Here is a 20,937-nt window from a genome sequence, read left to right as displayed (position 1 = left end):
CCTCTCCAATCATCTTCCCACTCTCATACCAAATGATGTAGCCCAAGTCCTTCAAAATAATAATTCAAAAAAAATTACGCAACATAGATTTTCACAATGCCAAATTCTTCATTAAACTTTTTCAACTTTACTCTACCTTACAATGAAAGAAAAAAGAATACTTATTACAATTTCAAAAATTACCACATTTGACATATTTTCAGGAAAAACAAGCTTTTCCATTTTTGGTAATTTTCAAAACCTATCCTACGAATTCTATTTTCCCCCCAAGAAAAGCCCCCAACTAAGGCAAGATGAATTGCCAACTAATCTATGAAATCAAGAATAAGATTTTGGATTTATTACAAAAAAATTTCTAAAAAAAACTCAAAAAAACACAAAAATTCAATTTTGGAGGCCAAGATGATATTTTAGGCTCCCAAAAAAAATGTCAAATTGGCAACCAATCAAGTCGAGCGACCTCAATGATCCAAATAACGCCTCTTGTAGTTACATGTCAAATTTTAGCCAAAACCCACATCCGAGTCAAAAGTTATGACTTTCAGAAGTAAATCTTGACCAAAACCCACATCTGAGTCAAAAACCTTGATCCTCGGATGCTCCTACATCAATATTCAATAGTTAATTTGTATGACCTTAGTCTCTATCTACTACTCTTCCAATATTCTCAATATGTTAATATAAATTAAAAAACATATTCATGAATGCAACACATAGTCATGTTAACTATATCTCTAATGCTCCAGCAATGCTAGGATACTTCCCCATAGGAATATCATCAACATTCATGCTTACAGATTACTATGATGAGGATGAAGATATGGAGACCAATGTTTAAGAGGTAGGTTGTAGAAGGAATAAGCATAGGAAGTGGTTCTAAAGAGAAATCATAAGAAGGATTGTCTAGCCATGAAAACCCTTAGATATCCTATGATCAAGAAGCCTACCAAAGTTGTTAACTCATTTGATGATTATGAAGAGGAGGATGTGGATATGGAAATTGGTAATGAAGAGGAAGGTACTACTAAGAAAATTCAACCTAGAGGGAAAAGTAGAGAATTGGGAAAGAGAATGTTGGAGTAAGGTCTCGGATTCCCCTTTGAATCTATTAAAGATTAGTATGTATGGATGATTCTCCTGATGAGGAGATCAACTAGGACACTAATTTCACCCATGCTACTCAAACCGAGGATACTAATGCAACCTAGGTTACTATGATTGTTCCTTCTAAGCAAACAAAGATAATCTAGAAGAATATGAGTATCAACTTGGTGAAGTTCGATATAGCTAGAGAAAAAATAAAATCTTATGGTTGGTCAAATGGTGGTAGGTAAAATTGAACTCCATGTGATCTTATTAATCCTTCTATGTTGATTCTTAGTGACAATAGAATAGAGGAAAATATGGATGTGTTAAACAATGCCAGAAATAGAACCTTGGATAACTTTATATCAATCATATGGTTGTTTCATCATATCATGGATTTGAATGACAATGTGGGCATCCTAGAGGGTAGTGTAGTTAATCAAAGGACCCTTGATTATGTTGATAAGGAGAGTCCTATGATGTGCTCATTGATTGATATGGCGACTTTTTACAATCTAGATGCCAAGGTGCCCGAATTGGATAACAAGGTGAATGACATTGAAAGCACTCTGAGATGTATTGTTGATCAGAGCTACAAAATCCTTAAGGCATCTAATGAGCATATCAAAATTCTTATCAATATGTTGGAGAATGTTTCACCTAGGAAAAGGCTATTGTTACTATTCATGAGGATCAACAGGGTGTTAGTGATAGCAAAGAGGAGCTTGGTAAAAAGACTAGAGCCAATTGATTGATCACCTTAAGTTGCAAGCTATGGAGCTCCTAAAGAATATGGGTTACGGTCCTCCCAGTGTCCTATGTTGTTTGTGTTTTTTGTAAGTTGGTTGGAGTGTTGTCCCTTTTTGGCTCACCTTTGTTCATAGTCTGGCTCTATCTTTTTTAGTTGTCTCTTGACTACTAGGATTAATGCTTAATCTCTAAGGTTTTATTGTAAAGGGTTTCAGAGGCCCTTAAAAATATATTTTCTTCATCAAAAACTTTTAAATAAATCTCTATTGACCTACCTTTGAATTACAAAAACCCAATGACCAATAAATACAATTGAATTATGGCTATTCCTCTACACATAGGGAATGTTTGTCTTGCATACAAACAATTTTATCAATTTCCTTCAAAGATTATAAGAAATAACAAAAAGATTATAAGAAATAACAAACTCTTAGAATAAAAAAATTATATATATTCAAATATGAATTTTATCAGATCTTTATAATCTATTTGTTAATCACTTTGTTACATTAGTATTTCCTCTCAAACTCCCATCATCATATGCAAAAGGATGCGAGGAGATGCTTTTGAACATAAGTAAACATTAAAATCCTGCAGAGTCTTTTCCAAGAACATCTCCAAATACTTCATAAACATCTCTACAAATTCAATGGGCTTCTTCTTCTCTAGAGGTGCGCATTCTTGCTCCCCAGCTATCTCTCCGACTATGTGACCTCTTATTAAGACCATTAAGTTGTTGAGCCCACATCCTGTTGGTCTCATCTGTGGCCCTTCCATTCCTCCTTTGCGAGAGCATTATATGGGAATTGACATGAAGATTAAAATCATAGTCAGCCCTAAGCATGGGATCAGAAAGGGTTTCATAGGCTTCCTGAACTTGAAGAAACATTTCACAAGATTTATCTTTCTCATCAGGTGGGCAAGTATCTGGATGATATATTCTAACTTTCTCTCTATAAGCCTTTTTAAGATCACCCAATTCAGCGCTCTTGGGTACTGATAATACATCATACAAAGTGAGTGTTGGAGGAGAATAGGAAACCCTAATCGTCAATTTTCCCAAGTGATGATATCTTCTAGACTGCTGCTTTGTAAAGCCAATAGTGATAGTGTTATTGGGGGCTCTTACTTGAGAAAACATGTTGGTATTGCTTATAATGGCCATGAATGAGTAATCCACTGAGATAAAGAGTTATGGGCAAGGAATTATTTGAACCAGATTGAAGACTCGTTTAGAAGGGTTTGAGTTCTTTTTAGAGAGCCAGGCAATGAATTTATAGGCATTATGGATAAATAGCCTTCTACTTAGAGATCTACAATTGATCTCATACGTCATTTGATTTGGGTCTTATGAAATCGGTTAGTATTTAATAGTTTCTTGGCGTGGCTATTCTTTCCAGTGGCACTATGTGTATTGGTCGTGTCAAAGGGAAATTGAAATAATCAATAATGGTTGTTTGATCGATGTTTGATGGAGCTTGTGTTTGGATGTTGTTAATCTCAGTCATGGTAAATATCGTTGTTTTGGATGTTATTAACATCGATTATGGCGTTGATGGTTGTTTACTACACGTTGATTTTGGAGTTTATTAAGATCAATCTTGGTGTTAATCTCCGTTTTTGGATGTTTTCTGGCATGTTTCTTGCCTTCTTTCTGCTCTGTTAAAATTTCTTGCATCTTGATCTATAATATTGTCCTGTCTTAGAAAAAGCCAGGGCTCTTGTTGAAGGCATATCGATATAAATAATAATGGTTGAGCATTGTTTATTACAATTTGTTTTTAATTTTAATGTTATCTATGAGATATAGTCTTTGTCTTTTCATTTCTTGTTATTATAATTTTCTCTGTCTTTATGGTTATGGTACCGATACTTGTGTTTCTTATTTTTTAAACATATATATTAATTGTAAATGAGAGAATTTAGATATATAAATATATTATGTTTGTATTTAAAGATTATTAAAGTTAATTTCAATGGGTTGTGTGTAAATGGAAATATTATAGCTCTCAAAATTAGTATCTATTCTTGAGTTTTCATATAATAGAGTATAAAATGTTTTATATCATACAATATTCTACTAAAGATTATAATCATAGAGAACATATGCACTTCATGAAATAATAAGAAATAATAATTATGAAAGAATAATATTTTTTTATTTAAAAATGTAAATGATAAATTGGCAAAACATAATGAGATTACAAAGGAGACCCCTTGTATATAAGAGTGAACATAATACTGCATAAAATTATAACATGTGGCTTAAACACATAATTTGAGATATAAAGTAAAATTATTATATGTATATCCTAAGTAAAATTAAGTAACATGCATGAATAGGAATCAGATGATGAATTAGTTAAGTAAAACACTCATTTCATACCAACATTGTGAAACACACCTATAATTGAAATTCCAAGTTGTAACTCTTGGAGTTGAATTATGATTTGCAAGTCAAATATTGAATATGTTGATTGCAATGAGGTTCCCTTGTGATCTTTTCTAATGCAATGCTAGACTAAATAGACTATCCTCACTAAAAGAACTATAAAAAATGAATAACTCGAGATAAATCTACGTAGTTTTAAATTTAATAAGAACTATTTTCATTATCGGCGAAATTCTTTAAAATATCTATATTTAATATTAAAAATTCAAGTAATTTTTGTTAAAGTATTAAAAAATTATTTATATTTAGAGATATTTTGATGTTACGGATTTGAATTCTAAATTTGGAGTCTTAAACATTGTATATATTTCAAATTTATTACCTATATTGTATTAAATTATATTCATATTCATTATTAAAACATGATGATATTGATATTTACATTATATGTATAAACTGACTTGTGTTGGTAATTAAAGTCCACACCATGCAACTAGGGAGGGAAGGGGGGAGGGAGGATGAATCAACTATGTGCAATAATTATAAAGTTCAAACTTTTTAATCAAACCATCAACCAAGATATAAAAACACATTTAACAAGATGAAAGCCAATACCATAACACAAAATTTTTCTCTCAAGGAAAATCTTGTTAAGGGACTAACCCTGATGAAGATGATACCCACAAGATTATGCACAAATATGAAAATGTTCACATTAGGAGTAAATACAATGCTATTAGTAAATTTGTCCATGTTAAAGGAGTACATCCTTGTTAAAAGTTTCAAAACCTATTAGGAGTTGATAAGAACAAAAGGCTCATTATTAGAATGCATTATTCTAAGGAAGAAGCTTAAATCTACTATAAAAAAAGACTCATTGTTTATGGTGTGAAGGTTAAATCGACATTCAAAGATATAAAATCTGAATAACGAACTAATTGATGACAACACATTTATCATAATAGTTCCAATGAAGTACACTTAGGAAAAATAATAGATTCAACTCATAACTCTACCAAAGCATCTAAGAATCCTTCAACTCTCCTATGGTATCTAGCATCAGGCCTCATATATACAATTTCATTCCATATACCTCACACAAAGAAATTTTTCCTTTCTACAAGTTACAAAACAAGCAATTAGGTTGTCTTGTTAGGAATTCCCCAATTAATAAATAATTAAATAGACCCATACTAAGATGCACACATTATCTTTTATAGTTATAAAATAATTATAATTTTCAAGTTATGTGTTGATCCAAAAGACATACTCCATCATTCTATCAACTCCTAAAAGTAATAATGTATACATCACGTGCTAATAATTATCACATCAGGAAGCAAATAAACCACAAATCTATAAGCATGTACTATTACAAGTCTTCTACCATGATTTATGTTCACAAAACTTAAGCCCAGCTTGCCAACATTTTCTACTCAAAATAAAACAACCATGTTATTTGTTTGTTAGTGGCCTACAACCAGTCTTTACCAAAACATTTGTAACTTACCCAATACATTACATCAAGGACTGTAACCATAGACATAAGGTCTACACTCATCCTATAATATACATACAAGCTAACATAATTAGGAATGCCATACATTGTTCATACTATTTTGATCAGTATCTTGTTTAATACACATAATCTAATTATGTCTAACTCCTCTCTGAAACTCCCTTTTTTATTGATGTAAATATATGTATAAAATCCATCAATCCAAAACTAGCATATCAATGCAATTTTTTGAATATCCAAAAAAAAAAATGCTCCCTGTTAGACATACTTCTCCCCCATTAGGAAATACTTCCCTTAGATGGAGTTTTTTCACATAATTTCACACTTTTTGACATCAATGGAAAAGGGTGAAAATAATTCAAACTCTCTTAAAAAATCTCTCCCCCCTTATGTTTTTGTAGGTCCTCTGATCTAACCTATATTCTTGATACCAAAAGGTAAATTGAGTGCCACTAAAAGCTAAACTAATCTAAAAGAGATCTTAATATTAACTCTTTCCATTGTGACTAACCCTCCAAGAAGCCCAACCAAGCATAAAATACATATGTATGAATAGTCTTTGATAACTTCCAAACTAATGTATTCCTACATTAGTTGATTCTCACAAGGTGGGAGCATCAACCTAAGCATACCTTTCAGATACTCAATGGTGTCTTTAGAAAAAAATAAATATATCAATAATTTATTCCTTAGAGCTTACAAATTCTAGTCTCACTTCTTTATCTGTCACTTTATTGATATATTCTTAGTATTAAAGTGTAACACTAGATTCATAGACATATTGATAGTGATTTTATTATCATAATGTATAAAAATAGGTCCAATAAAAGTCATACCAATATCTTTCAAGATTTGCTTCATCCATACAATTGTATAAAATTATTTACTGTAAAAGACACATTTTCTTCTTCAACAAGAAACTAAGATATACATTCTTGTTTCTTGCTCAACCAAGAACCAATTTTCCACCAAGGAAAAGGGATCTTCTATTAGTACTCTTTCTATAGTCAAGCTTACCTACCCTGTGTGCTTTAGTATAAGAATATAATGCAAAATCCTTAGATATTTCATAACATAATCCATATTTCAAAGTTCCCTTCAAATATATTAAATTTATTTTTACTACTACTAAGTGTGTTTCCTTTAGTGATTCTTGGAATCTTGCAGTAATTCCAAGAACATTCTAGATATGTCCAGCCTTGTGTGCATTAGATATTGTAGTCTACCTATCATAGATATATAACTTTTCAAAAATGTATCATGTGAATCATTTGTAGAGGTCAACTTATAACCTATTATCATAGGGGTACCTACTAGTTTACAATCTTTTATCCCAAATTTTACCAAAAATTTCTTAAGATAGTTAGTTTGTGATATAAAGATCCTATCCCTCAAAAAGAAATTTATTTCTCGTATCATAGAAATTTCAAATTTAATCTTCATATTTTAAAAGAACTTGTTACTCAGTTCATCATTTCCATCAAAAAAATATCATCCACAAAGACTTCAATAATTAAGATGTCTTTACATGATTAGTTCTCAAATATAAATTTATACATGCACTATCTTTCCTAAAACCAAGATGTAAAAGATATGTGTCAAATATCTCATACCATTCTCTTGGAGCTTGCTTTAATATATATAAATATTTCTTTAAATCCCATACCATATATTATTGATATGTCAAAGGAAACCCATCAAGTTTCTCTATGTATACTTCTTCTTCAAGTTCCTTTTTCAAGAATGTGGATTTCACATCCATCTAATAACACTTGTAGTCCTTATTAGTTGTATAAGCTAAAAATAATGTTAATGCTTCAATAATGGCCATGAGATCAAATAACTCCTCAATACTTATACCTTTCTATTGTGAATATTCATTACAAACTAATATTTCTTTATTTATCGCTACTTTGCCTTGTTCATTAATTTTTTCCCCTGAATTCACACTTAGTTCCTATAGTATTCTTATCATTATACCTAGAAACTATTTTCCATGTATTTATTTAGTGATAAAATTGAAGAACTTTAATAGGATATAGACCTCTACTTTACTGGGCATCAATCCATTCAAATATGTATGAGAGGGAAAGAGGGGATTTTCCAATTATGTTTCCATGTATGATTGAAATTAGATTAGCTAGAACCTAAAGGAAAAAGGGTGCCAATACTAAATTTTAATTATAAAGGAGAATGTAATATAAAATGTTCTATCTTTAGCCCTTGATAGGTTAATGTTAATGTGAAATTATACTATTTTTTTAACTAATGCAAATCTAGATGTTATGTATGTACCATTAGCCCAATAAGATATATATCTAGGGTAAAGATATGAAAGGAAATAAAATATGAAAGACTCACCTTGAAATGCATAGAGGAGGATGTGTTTTATCTCTAAAACTCATAGATCTAAACTATTTCTGAACTTTCAATTGCATAGATCTTGAAATAAGATGATGAATAGAACAAAACCCAAAAATTTCCCTAAAAATAGATACTGGAGGACTAGGGAAACTTGGGAAGACATCCTACAACCATTTTGATGTAGTCTAGTGATCTAAAATTGAAATCTCTATAAACATTCTAAAAATTATGTTCCAACTCTATAATCCTTCCATTGATAGCTTGCAAATATACACAAAAAAGAAAGGTTGTGGGATTGAGGTTGAGGTTGCGATTTGATGAGGGCTTACCTTGGTCATGCCCTAGGTTAAGGAATTAATCATAAATGATAAATGTAAATATAAATGATTGAAAGACAAGATAAATGTTAGGATTCATCTTGCTTTAAACCCTTGTCAATGAGAATTTGTTGGGATGTATGTTGTAGATCTTGAATTTGTTATGAAGGCTGTAAGATAGCTCCACAACTGCAATGGATCTACCATAACTACATCATAGAGCCATGGATGTAAATGTGCATCAATGAAGAAGATAATTAATTCCTTAATGTAAATCTCTTCCCTTGATGGTCAATAACATGCTAGATCTTGAAGAGGAAATGCTAACAAAATATCCTTGAATCCTTGAACTCCTTGCCTTATTTTCTTGATGCAATGTGGAAGTCTTGTGACAGTGAGATGTATTGTGAATGAGATGAGATATTAAAATGAACCCCTTGGAAGCCTCCTTTTATACTAGTTTTTGGGTGGGAAAAAAGCTCAGAATGATGGTGGAGTAAAATTAATTAATTGGCAAACTGGAGAACTTTTAGGCCTTGACCTTTACAATCACTGTGGGAATTCATAGGCTGGGTGACCTAGGTTGACCTAGTCTAGGTCAAACTAGTCCTAGTAGATAGATTATAAATGCTACAAAAAAATATAGAAGGTGGTACCGATGAAACTTGAAGATGACAAAATAGTTAGGAGATATGGTCAAAAGGGTACGAAAATGACACCTAGAAGACCATGTCAGAGAGTTAGAGATGAAAAAAAAAGAGTGAAATGGAAGAGGAGAAGAGAAAAATATACATTGATCACATGTCCATCCATGGTTTGAGATAATAATTATAGAAAAGGGTGTCATAAGGTCTTAAAATGCATGTGTGTCCATTTTGAGATATTACATCTAGCCCCCACTTTAGCAGGAGTATGAGTTACCTCAAATTCATGGTAAATTAGATTAATATCAAAATATGATCTTATCACAAATTAGGAGACAAAGAAATCATCAATCTAGGAATAATGCATAGATTTGAAGATAACCTAGAAATCATACCAATCCATAAAGACTAAAGTACTCTAAGCCATACTCAAAATCAATATTTTACCCTAAGAAACTTGAGTCTTCATCAAATCCTAAAATCACAATAAGAGAGATGTCATTGAGAGGAAATGAAGAGAGGGGGGGGTGATCAACTTGGATGATAAGATTTGTGTTCCTTATTGTGAATGACATAAAAGAGGATAGATGAATAGTCTAGTGGGTTTGTGTGCGTGATAATCAATCTCATGAAACAAAAAAGAAGGTAGGATCAAATGGTCTAATAGGTTTGTGTTCAGGTAAAAGTACAAAGTTGTGTCACCTTTCAGGCTAACTTATTAGAATGAATGAATTTGAGTATTTCTATCCAAAAATCAATTTTTTTCAAACATATGATCTAGATAAATTCATTTTAGCTAAGTTATATATGGTCTCACACTTTTCAAATTGGAAATTTCTATTAAATACATGTTTTGTACTAGTTTGTATGCAATTACTAAAGAAATAAAATTATTTTAGAAAATCGACGTTTAAATAACTATTACTATTTTTTATGATTTTTTTTAGTAATATATATACACCATTTTATAGAGCTCAAGGTCAAGAATATTCTAATATAGAGTTTATAGTGCTTTAATTAGATATAGTATATTGTAATTAAAAAAAAATTACCCGCACATATTTTAAGACTAAAAAATTAACGATTTTGGGAAAGAAAAAATATTGTCATATCAAAAAGAAAAAAAGATTATATGACATTCTAGAGGAGAGAGTTCTCTTCCAGAATATATAATTTTTCTTCTAGTTAGAATAGATTTGTTTTGGAAAATGTGGTGGGAGATGAAAATTATTGATTTCAGGTGAGTTGAAATTTGAATCATTATAAAAGAGAAAATATAGGTCTAAAGTAAATTTTTATTTTTGATTGTTCTAGCTATATATGTTATATATAACATAGTCTGAGTTCAAATGGAAATAAATTTATTTCCATATAGTTTTGTGGTGGGAACTGAATCCTAAATTTTAGCTTTTTTCAACAACTAGAAATTATCTATAAAAAATAGGAAAGTGTATCAATTCTTATTCAAAATAATTATTAAAAATTATATTCCTAAACTTCATCCATTTCTACACATTTCATTAGTTTACTTCATTTTTAAGTTCTAAATAATAATATCAGTTTTATGTCATGTAAGATGAGCAGTTATACTTTTATTTAGCCTTTACCTTTACAAAAGGGTGATACAAGTTTGTGCTTTTACCTATTCTTGATAGTCAATCCTACAAAGGAAATATTGGGGGGCAGGGGGAGTTGAATGGTCTAGTGGGTTTGTGTTCTTGATAGTCAATCCCACAAATCTACACCTTGTGGTGGCTTTATAGTCCCATGATTTAGTACTCCTATATTATGAGAATGGTTTATTTATCTACTAGGATAGGTCAATTGTATAGAAGGTGTGTGTGGCATGCTAGTCAACTAATTCAAGGCATGTGAACAAAAATAGATGGCCCTAGCAAGTTGTGTCATGCTAGTATACTCTATATGATGTTTTTAAGAAATAAACATATGAAAAAGATAAGGGGACCATGTATGCCCTCACCTTAAGAAGGAAAAATAATTTCTTATTTAGGAATCTTAAGGATGTGATGAAGAAGGATAAATCAATTTCATCATCAAGATAGTATACACAAGCAACACCCAGTCCAAACCAAAGAGGTCACAACTCCTATGAGGTTATGGAAGGGTAAAATGAAGAGACACCAAGCTAGAAGTGAAAAAAAAAATCCTTAAAAAAGGGAGGATACACTATTATGAGACTCTGAGGTAAGTGATCTATCTACCATGAAAATATAATTGAAAATCATGTAAGATTGAAGGTTGCATGATAAACAAATAATACTCAACTAAAGGAAATAATGGATCCGTAAGACAGTTAGAAAGGACATGATTCCCTTTTCCCCTAAGGATAGCAACAAGATAAGAGAAAAAAAACCTATTATGTTACTCACAAATAAAACCATGTATGAAAATGAGCCTCTAGAAAGAATTCTAACAATTTTATGTCATGTGGAGAAACATAATGGGAACTTCAATATTATTTAAACAAATCAAAAGTAAAAGAGAGCTCATTATAAGGAGATATGTGAATAATCTAACTATTAATGAATTGTTAGATCTTGTAATGTAAATATTGATAATTTTTAGTATAGTGATTATGATAGGGTGTTATGCGCAAAATAGAAGATTCAATAACTTGTTGTGCACTTTTAATAGTATGATCAATAATGGTGTTAAAAGAGTGCCTACGCCTCCTATTGCCTAAGGGCATATTATTTTTATCAATAGATTTAATAAATTCATCATAAGTGGAAAATAAATAAAGTTCATGAAGAAAGGAGTTGCACAATCTCTCATGAATGGAAATTCCTTAACTCTATATTCTCCAATAAAGGTTGGTGTAAAATCTAAGTATCCTCAATCATTACCTAGAAGGGTGCTCATAGAACAAGGATCATCATTAGGTTGTTGAAGTTTTTGTTCCTTAACATTTAGATAACTATTTTCCTTGGTGTCTATGTGAAGATTCTACACCCTATTATTATAGATAAACTTTACTTTTTGATAAAGAGTTGATTAACAATATGCATAGGATATAACCAAGTTCTACCCAAAAGAAGATTGCAATTGAGAGATCCAAGCATAACATAAATATGCCTAGTCAAAAAAACTAGACCTACTTTGATAGGTCAAGTGATGGTGCCTAAATTTTTCTTATAAACATTATCAAATCCAAGAATAGGATTACTATTAGGTTTGATATGTGAAAGATTGGTGTTAATTTATTTGAGCATATCCATGCTACAAATATTAAGCTCAGATCCATTATCAACTAGAGTTTGATAAATAATGTTACCATTGACTAGGATAGCTACCATAAGAGCATCATAGAGATCTTGAATCTCTTTAGAAGGTAAGTCATCGTGAGTAAACATAACTTGATGTGGATCTATTGTAGTATTTTTGCATTATAAAAATGCATTGATGTTATCTTTATTAGGAGATGGAGTTAGAAGAGTAGCTAAAGTATTTTTTAATGCTTCATGATATATAGGAGATGTTTGAAGAAGTTTCCAAAGAGAAATCTTAGTAGGGTACTAGGTAACTTTGACATAAAATCATAATCCAACCTAAGGTTTTGAGAAATAAAATATGGAGGAGGAAGAACAAGTTGAGAAGGTGGAACAGATGTTGTAGGTTGAGTATTATTTCTTGTCTGATAGGTGTGACACACCATATGATAATCTTGAGAATGGCTATGTTCCCCTTTAAGAGTCATGGAAGGACAACCCATAAGGGTAATGGGAGGTTTACTTGATGAGGAGTAACCCTTGAGAGTGATAATAATTTCATAAACATTAACCTTATTAAGATCTTGCTTCTTCGTAGACACATCACTAGAACAAAGAGCATTAAGGAGATTGTCAGTATGCTCTTTTCCTAAAGAATCTTTAGAATAGGGATTGTAGATATTTTTTAATGATTCATCTCTACTAGGATAATTGAATGAAGATAAGTTCAAGTTGATGAAAGTATTTATAATTTCCTCCTCTTGTGCTAAACTATCCCTAGGAGAAAGGTATTTTTAGGAGAAGGAAAAATATCAACTATGCCATGTGGTAATGAGATAGAAGAGGTGTCACCCATGATATCATTGTTTAGGAGTAGGTTTTTTTCATGAGAAATGGAGTATTCCATGTCATCATAAAATGGTTCATCCTAAATAAGAGAATCATCACAAGCATGGATATCTATATCAAGAAATTATACCATGGAAGAAAAAAGAGAGGAATTGAAAGAAGGTATATAATCATTGCTACCAAAAGTGTCCCCATAGATAAGGTCTATATTAGGAGAAAGGTTAAAATCAATCTCTAAATTTCCTACACAAAGGGAAAAAACCTTATGTAGAGGTTAAAATCATAATCTTTCTCTAATGATTCCTTATAAGGTGATGTAAGAGAGGACAAGAATACATCAGGTACCATATATTGATTCCTTTTAGGGAAAAATATCTTAAAGTAGGATGTTATTTTATGGAAAAGCGGATAGAGGAATGGTTGAAAAATACTCTAAACAAAATTTTCAACATGATTCAAATCCATACAAGCTAGATCTAAACATGAAATACTCAAGATGATTAAAAAATAGATAAAGCAATCTAACTTGATAAGAAACCCAAATCTAACTCCAAAAATACAAGAGGAGAGGAAAAAGTATCAAGTTCACCTAAAAGAAGGAAAACACATATTGTAAACAATCTAACTCTAATATGAAAAGAGGGTAAGTAGTCAAGCTCACCAAAATAGGGTAAACACCGAAGAAAATGAAAAAGGAGCAATCTAAACCACAAAAGAAAGAGTTGACAAGGCTAAGTTCACCAAAATGTTTAGTGATAAAATGGAAGCACTTTAATAGGATGTAGACCTCCAATTTATTAGGCACTAAGCCATTCAGACATGTATGTGAGGGAAAGAGGGGATTTTCCAAATATTATTCCACTTATTATCTAAAATAGATTAGCTAGAACCCAAAGGAAGAAGGGTGCCACTACTAAATTTTAGTTATAAAAGGGAATGCAATATAAGGAAATGTAATCTCTTTGGCCCTTGATAGGATAATGTGAATGTGAAATTGTACTAATTGCTTGAATGATGTAAATCTAGATGTTATGTATGTACCATTAGCAAATTAATAGATAGATCTAGGGTAAAGATACGAAAGAAAATATATGAAGGAATCACACTGAAATGCATAGAGGAGGATTTATTCTAGCTCAAAAAATTATAGATTTCAATTGTTTCTAAACTTCTAATTGCAAATCTTGGAAAGAAATGAAACCTAGAAATCTCCCCAAAAAAGTTGAGTGAAGGACTAGGTCCACTTAGCAAGATGTCCTAAAACTCGATTTACATAGTTTGGTGACTTGAAAGTGAGTTCTCCACAAAGCTCTTGAAAAGTTAGTTCCAAATCTACAAACCTTTTGCTGATATCCTACAAATCAACATAGAAAATAAGGATTTTTTTTTTGGTGCGTAGGGGGCATAGGGGGCTAACCTTGGTCAAGCTCTAGGTTAAGGACTTCATCATAAATGAGAAATGTAAATGTAAATGACTAAAATACAATATAAATATTATGATTAACCTTGTTTGAAACTCTTGTCAATAAGGATTTGATAGGATGTATGTTATAGATCTTGAATTTAGTATGAAGAATGTAGGATATCTCCACAATTGCAATGGATATACCACAACCACATCATGGATCCAGGGATGTAAATGTGCATCAATGAAGAAGATAATTAATGCCTTAATATAGATATCCTCCTTTCATTTCCAACAACATCCTATAGCTTGAAGGGGAAATGTTAACAAAAAATCCTTTGATGCTTCAAGAAACTTTCTTGCTTGAACTCCTCGCGTTGATTGCTTGATTCCTTGTGGAATTATTATGATGATGAGATGTCTTGAGAATGAGATGATATATAAAAATAAATCCCCAAGCCTCCTTCTATACTAGTTTTCATGCAAAAAAATAACTTAGGCTAATGGGGATGTAAAATTAATTAATTGGAAAACTTGAGAACTTTTGGGCCTCGAACCCAACAATAATTGGGGACTAGGTTGACTTGGGTCAACCTATCCCTAGAATAGGTCAACCTAAGTTGACATATTCCAAGTTTACCTAATCCTATTTGATAGGTCAGAAAGGCCCTAAAAAACTCTAGAAGGTGGTATAGGTGAAACCAGAAGATGGAAGACTGATTAGGAGATATGTTTAAAAGGGTATCTAAATGTCACCTAGAAGGCCATGTTAGACATAGAGATGATAAAGAAGAGTAAAATGGAAGAGTAGAAGAGAAAAGGAGACATTGAGCATAGGCCCATCCATGGTTTGAGAGATAAATTATGGAAAAGGGTGCTAAAAGATCTTAAAATGCAAGTGCATCCATTTTAAGATGGTACAATATTGTTCATCCCAAAATTTTATAACTCTTCCTACATCTATTTCATATATGATCCATCTCTTAGATTTTCATTAGTACTTTTAGTCTCAACTTGTGAAGTCAAGCATAATTCATTCCTCATCCTTTCTCTATTCATCATACCACTACTCATATTACCAATAATCTAATCATTCAAATAACTAAAATTGATAAACATGTATCATGTCTCTAGCGATCATGTGACCCCTAGGGATATATGTTTTCATGGAATGGATTGGAAGGGGTCATTGGATATCCTATGACCCTCTTTAACCCATTAGAACAAATGTACTATGTCCCAATGGGTCCTAGGATCCCTAGGGATGTATGTTGTCATGGAATGGGTTGAAATGGAACATATAATAACATTTTGACCATTAGAAAAAATATAATATGACCCTAGGGGTTCTAGGGCCCCTAGGGACATATGTTGTAATGGAATGGATTGAAATGGGTCATAAGACATCCTATGACTCCTTTTAACCCATTAGAACAAATGTATTATTTATGTAGGGGTCATAGGACCCCTAGGGACATGTGGTGTCATAGAAAGGGTTGAAAGGGATAATAGGATACCCTATGACCCATTTCAACACATTAGAACAAATGTATTATGTTCTTAGGTGTCCTAGGACCCGTAGGGACACATGTTGCCATGAAATTGGTTAAAATGGGACATAAGATACCCTAAAACCCTATATGACCCTTTAAACCAAATTTAATATGTCCCTAGGAGTCCTATAACCTGTAGTGATAGATGTTGTCATGGAATGGACGAAAAGAGGACATAGGATACCTTATGACCCATTTTTATGCATTATAACAAATATGATATGCCCTTAGGGGTACTAGGACCATAGAGACCTATATGGACATATTTTGTCATGGAATTGGTCGAAAGGGGTCATAAGATACCATACAACCCATTTTGAACCATTAGAAAAAATTTAATATGTCCCTAGGAGTCATAGGATGGCTAGGTACATATGTTGTCATGGAATGGGTCGTACAATACCCTATGACCCCTTTTGACCCATTAGAACAAATATATTGTGTCCCTAGGGATTATAGGAGCCATAGGGATGTATGTTGTCATAGAATGGGTTAACATGGGTCATATGCTACTTTATGATCCCATTTGACCCATTAGAACAAATGTTTTATGTTCGAAAGTGTCTTAGGACCCCTAGAGATGTATGTTGTCATGGAATGGATTGAAAGGGGACATGGGATAATATAATTGAAATTGACCTCCACAACTCAAACTCTTTCTCTATCCTCTTAGCATGCCAATACCACACACTTTCTTAGATCTCAATACCAAATCTTCAAACTCACAACACACTATTCTCTTTGATTACTTACATGCATTTACCAAATTTGCATACAACTTACAAAATTACACAAATCTATACTTCATCACAAGGAAAATAACCTTCATTTATACCATATCCCCAAAATTATTAACTAAGTCAACCTTGAGGCTTTTTGAATTAATTACAACATGACCTCATTAAGATATTACAATTCATTCCATCTTTTTATGATTAAAAACACTGTTAGCTCATAGTAAATACAACTTCTCACACATGTAACCTTGAACTTTGTACACTACTATTGTCATTATCAAACTATTTATAGTCATTATCTAAGTTTTCTCATTACATTTATTTCTTGTTAATAGATACAATCCAAACAATAGAATATACTTCTCATGTACTCTATCTGCTGACTTTCCTCTGTAACTCTTGAATAACTCTTGCATGTGTTTGACTCTCTACACATGCACTTGTCCATGACATTAGGACACAATGTAGAACTTATCCTCAACCATGTTTTATCTCATCATCAATATATAGTCCATACAACCTTTTTCTCTATCTTCTCCTATGGAAATGTTTACAAAAACAATACTATGTTGATATCAATGAAAAACATAGTCGTGAATGGAAAATGTCAATCATGCTAACAATCTCTCCAAATGTTGTAACAATGCTTTAGGATACTCCCCCAAAGGAATACCATCAAAATTCATGCTAACATACCCTATGTGGTATCTTTTTTCTTTACAATAATTTGTGTTGAATATCCAGTATTGGTCAACACACTCTATTGCTTGGCAACACCAACCTATACATTCCCTTGGTAGTCAGATGGACTTGATATAACAATAGGAATAGATGAAAGTTCAACTAGTTGAGTAGCCACCTATTCATATATCTTTTAATAGTCCTTTATTTTCACTAATATAGGGTTAGGGTTCATTAACTTTGCAAGGGATTGTAACTACATAGACTCAGTCTAAACTTGACTTCACTTTGTTGTTCTGGATCAATTATAGCATCCTTAATAGGATTGGTTTCAAGTTAATCATCTATAACTATAGTCTCTATCTTCATTTCACTCATATAAACCAAATTGTTGAAAGTATCAAAAATATTATCTTTCCAATCATTAAAATCTTTAGTATTATCCAACTCAATATTTACCTGTTTCATCATTTTGTTCATCATCATGCATTAGATGATAAATATTTTTCCACATTATTTTACTTTCTTCAACAACATTTTCTCTCTTGATCCTCAATATTAAAAATGCTCTTCTCTTTGGTATAAATCTATTAGTATAATCTCTCAATGCTAAACAAATATGTCTTTTTCTTAGGTCTGGCATAATTTGTGCTAATATAGTTTTTATGATTTTTCTCTCAATGGAAAGAGTAAATTAATAGCCCCCATCAATCTTATTATACAAATCTTTAGGAATTATCTTTCCTAATTATATAGGTGTATACTTAAAATTCACCATCATATCTAGTACAACCTCTTCTACTTTAACATTTTCATCTTTACTTAATGTCTCATATTTTATGTATTGAAAATATAACAATCCTATAGTACCCTAAGATTTTCACATACCTCATCAATGTATTATGGCTTCTTGTGTGTAGCCACTCTAAATTTACCCAAGTCCTCTGAATTGATCCTTTCATCTTCATCCTCCTCATCATCTTTCTTCACAATAAGCTTTCTTCTTGGATTTTTTTTCGTTCTTGACTCAAATTCAATAGTGGTGGCATTGCTTTTTGATGAGATCTTGGTTGGTGAAGGATTAGTTATCTTCATAGTTCCTTTATTCTAAGGCTTTCCAACCCAAGTAATTTCCCTTGTTCTCTATCTTGCCACCATTAGTGATGTTGGTGTAGATTTTGTTACTAATTGCTTAAGGTTCTTCTTCACACTAGGTTCAAGAACAATATTTTTATTACCTTTCTAAGGCCATGGCTTGGTAGTTACTATCTCTTCTCCTTTTCTTTCCATACCTTCCTCTTCATCTTCATCAGTACTAGTTCTATCTTCTCCTTTTCTGTTATTAATATGTAAGTACATCTCTTTCTTATCCCCTTCTCCTAGAACCTTCTCTTAATTATCAATCATGGCCTTCCCTTCTTGATCATCTTTGTTGCATTGATTTGAATAGTGATCTTCACTTTGGTTGTCTCATATCAACCAAAATGCTCAACATTATTGTCAACCTCTTATGCCAACAAAGTTGTGATGACTATAGTAACTTCATCAATGTTAAAAACTTATAAGGTAGATGTCTCAACCATACAACCATAGATAAAATTTCTCGTACATAGGTATTCTATGTATAACATGAAGCATATTATTATAGAATTATTTTACTATGGATTGTGGTATCCTTAGCCTATTCATCATTTTTATCTTAAATTCCTCAAAATAGGCATCCATAATGGTTTCAAAATTATCATCAATCAGACTTATGAATTCATTGATATGTTGGGTAATAAGACTTGACTTATCCCGAAAAATATTACCAATAGTAGGAAACATATTTTGCACAAAAAATAAAATGAAAACTATCAAAGATTCAAACTTACATAAATTGTTCTTAGGTTTCCTTATACTCTGTAGCTTCTCTACTAATTGGGTAAGTTAGAGATCAACTAAGTCATAATTCTGATCCTTTTTAACAATTTTCCAACCAAATTCCACTCCAACACATGGAACATTGTCAGGTTGGCTTGACTAGTGAAATTTATGGGCAATCAATTTGATAACAAAATCATTTTTTGCATCTTCAATGGTGGAAATATTTATTCCTCTTTTTTTTCCACTTGGCCAATGTGTTGGTTTTGACCACTTCTCTTCCTTGGCATCAAATGGTCTTAACCCTATCTGGAACATGGTATCCTATAACATGATGAATTATTTGCTTTGTAATCTTGACTAGTCCATTCTCCAACCATACACTAGTACAAAAACAACAATATGTGACTTAAAAAACCACTAAAAATTGTATATATGTGATTAAAATTAGTCATGTGACTAATAGTAGTTAATATCTAGTGATTTACAACACTACTAAATTTAGTACTAAATAATTTTAGTCATTTATCTGAACACTGATTTTGATCATTGGTTTAGTGGATATTTAGTGGTATATTTAGTAATATATTTAGTATTGTATTTAATCATGTGACTACTTACATATAAAGGCAAAGATGCGAGTAAAAACCAAAGAAAAAATGATAATAAATAGATCAATTAACCACTATACCAAGAGCACGAATTCCCATGGAATCCATAAATCATCTGATTAGAACACAAGGAAGGCTAAAATGCTCAAAAGCAACCAAATACCCAAATTTTAGCAAAGGAAAAAAAATTAAAAGTAAAGGAGCATGTTAATATCAACGTATCAAATACTCAAAATGTATTATATAACATTTTGACAAAATGATCCTACTCCTTGTAGAAAGTATTACAAGATCCATATCTCAATTAAACTAAAACATGGTAAGATATAGATTCTAGGTGGCACACAAAATGATGTGGCAAATATCAAACATCAAATAAATCAACAAAATTAGAACCCATTGGTCTAAATCTACCCAAAAGAACACCTTTCAAATAAAATCTTCGGTCCAGACACTTCACAAGAATAAGGCATCATAACAATATAAAAATCTTCAAACCCCACATAAGCAAACTATAAAAACTCACACCCATTCAACTAGGTGGAGGAAAGAAAACAAAGAGTGAAAGAACACTAGTTCTCAATATATGAACTAATATAAATTTACTTCAATTGAGAATACAAAGAGAGTCAAAAGATTCAAAGTGCTCTACCTCATACGATTGGTGAAAAAGAAAGAAATAAGAGAAATAAATAAAAAGTCTGCCAAATCGGATGAAACCTTCAAGGAAGAAAATTAAATTGAGTATGAATCCAACATGCCACTCCATGAACCAATACAACACCCGAATTTTATCCAATATGGAAAACATCAATTTTTTGAAAGAGGGTTTGGAGAAAAATTCACCAAATTCTCATAATATAAAATGAGAACTAGGTAAACAGCTATAGTACAATGGTAAAATTGTGAGTGTCTTATCTATGAGGGCTTGTATTC

The 20,937-nt window shown here is 31.6% G+C and overlaps 1 protein-coding gene across 1 annotated transcript; it reads right to left on the bottom strand.

Moving 5' to 3' along the window:
• Window positions 1–2,482: 2,482 nt before the first annotated feature.
• LOC149577098 (chaperone protein dnaJ 20, chloroplastic-like) lies at window positions 2,483–3,001 on the bottom strand. Its single transcript, XM_089795754.1, has one exon. It carries the CDS (start codon window positions 2,999–3,001, stop codon window positions 2,483–2,485), a length of 519 nt encoding a protein of 172 aa, XP_089651880.1.
• Between the last annotated feature and the right edge of the window lie 17,936 nt (window positions 3,002–20,937).

This window comes from Cupressus sempervirens, chromosome 1 (assembly GCF_028749045.1).
Source record: "Cupressus sempervirens isolate cs-2001-9-10 chromosome 1, ASM2874904v1, whole genome shotgun sequence".
Lineage (NCBI taxonomy): Eukaryota > Viridiplantae > Streptophyta > Pinopsida > Cupressales > Cupressaceae > Cupressus > Cupressus sempervirens.
This window is presented reverse-complemented; position numbering and strand designations above follow the sequence as displayed.

Coding starts and splice junctions, on each gene's coding strand:
- LOC149577098 (XM_089795754.1), bottom strand. CDS start 3,001: ATGGCCATTATAAGCAATACCAACATGTTTTCTCAAGTAAGAGCCCCC.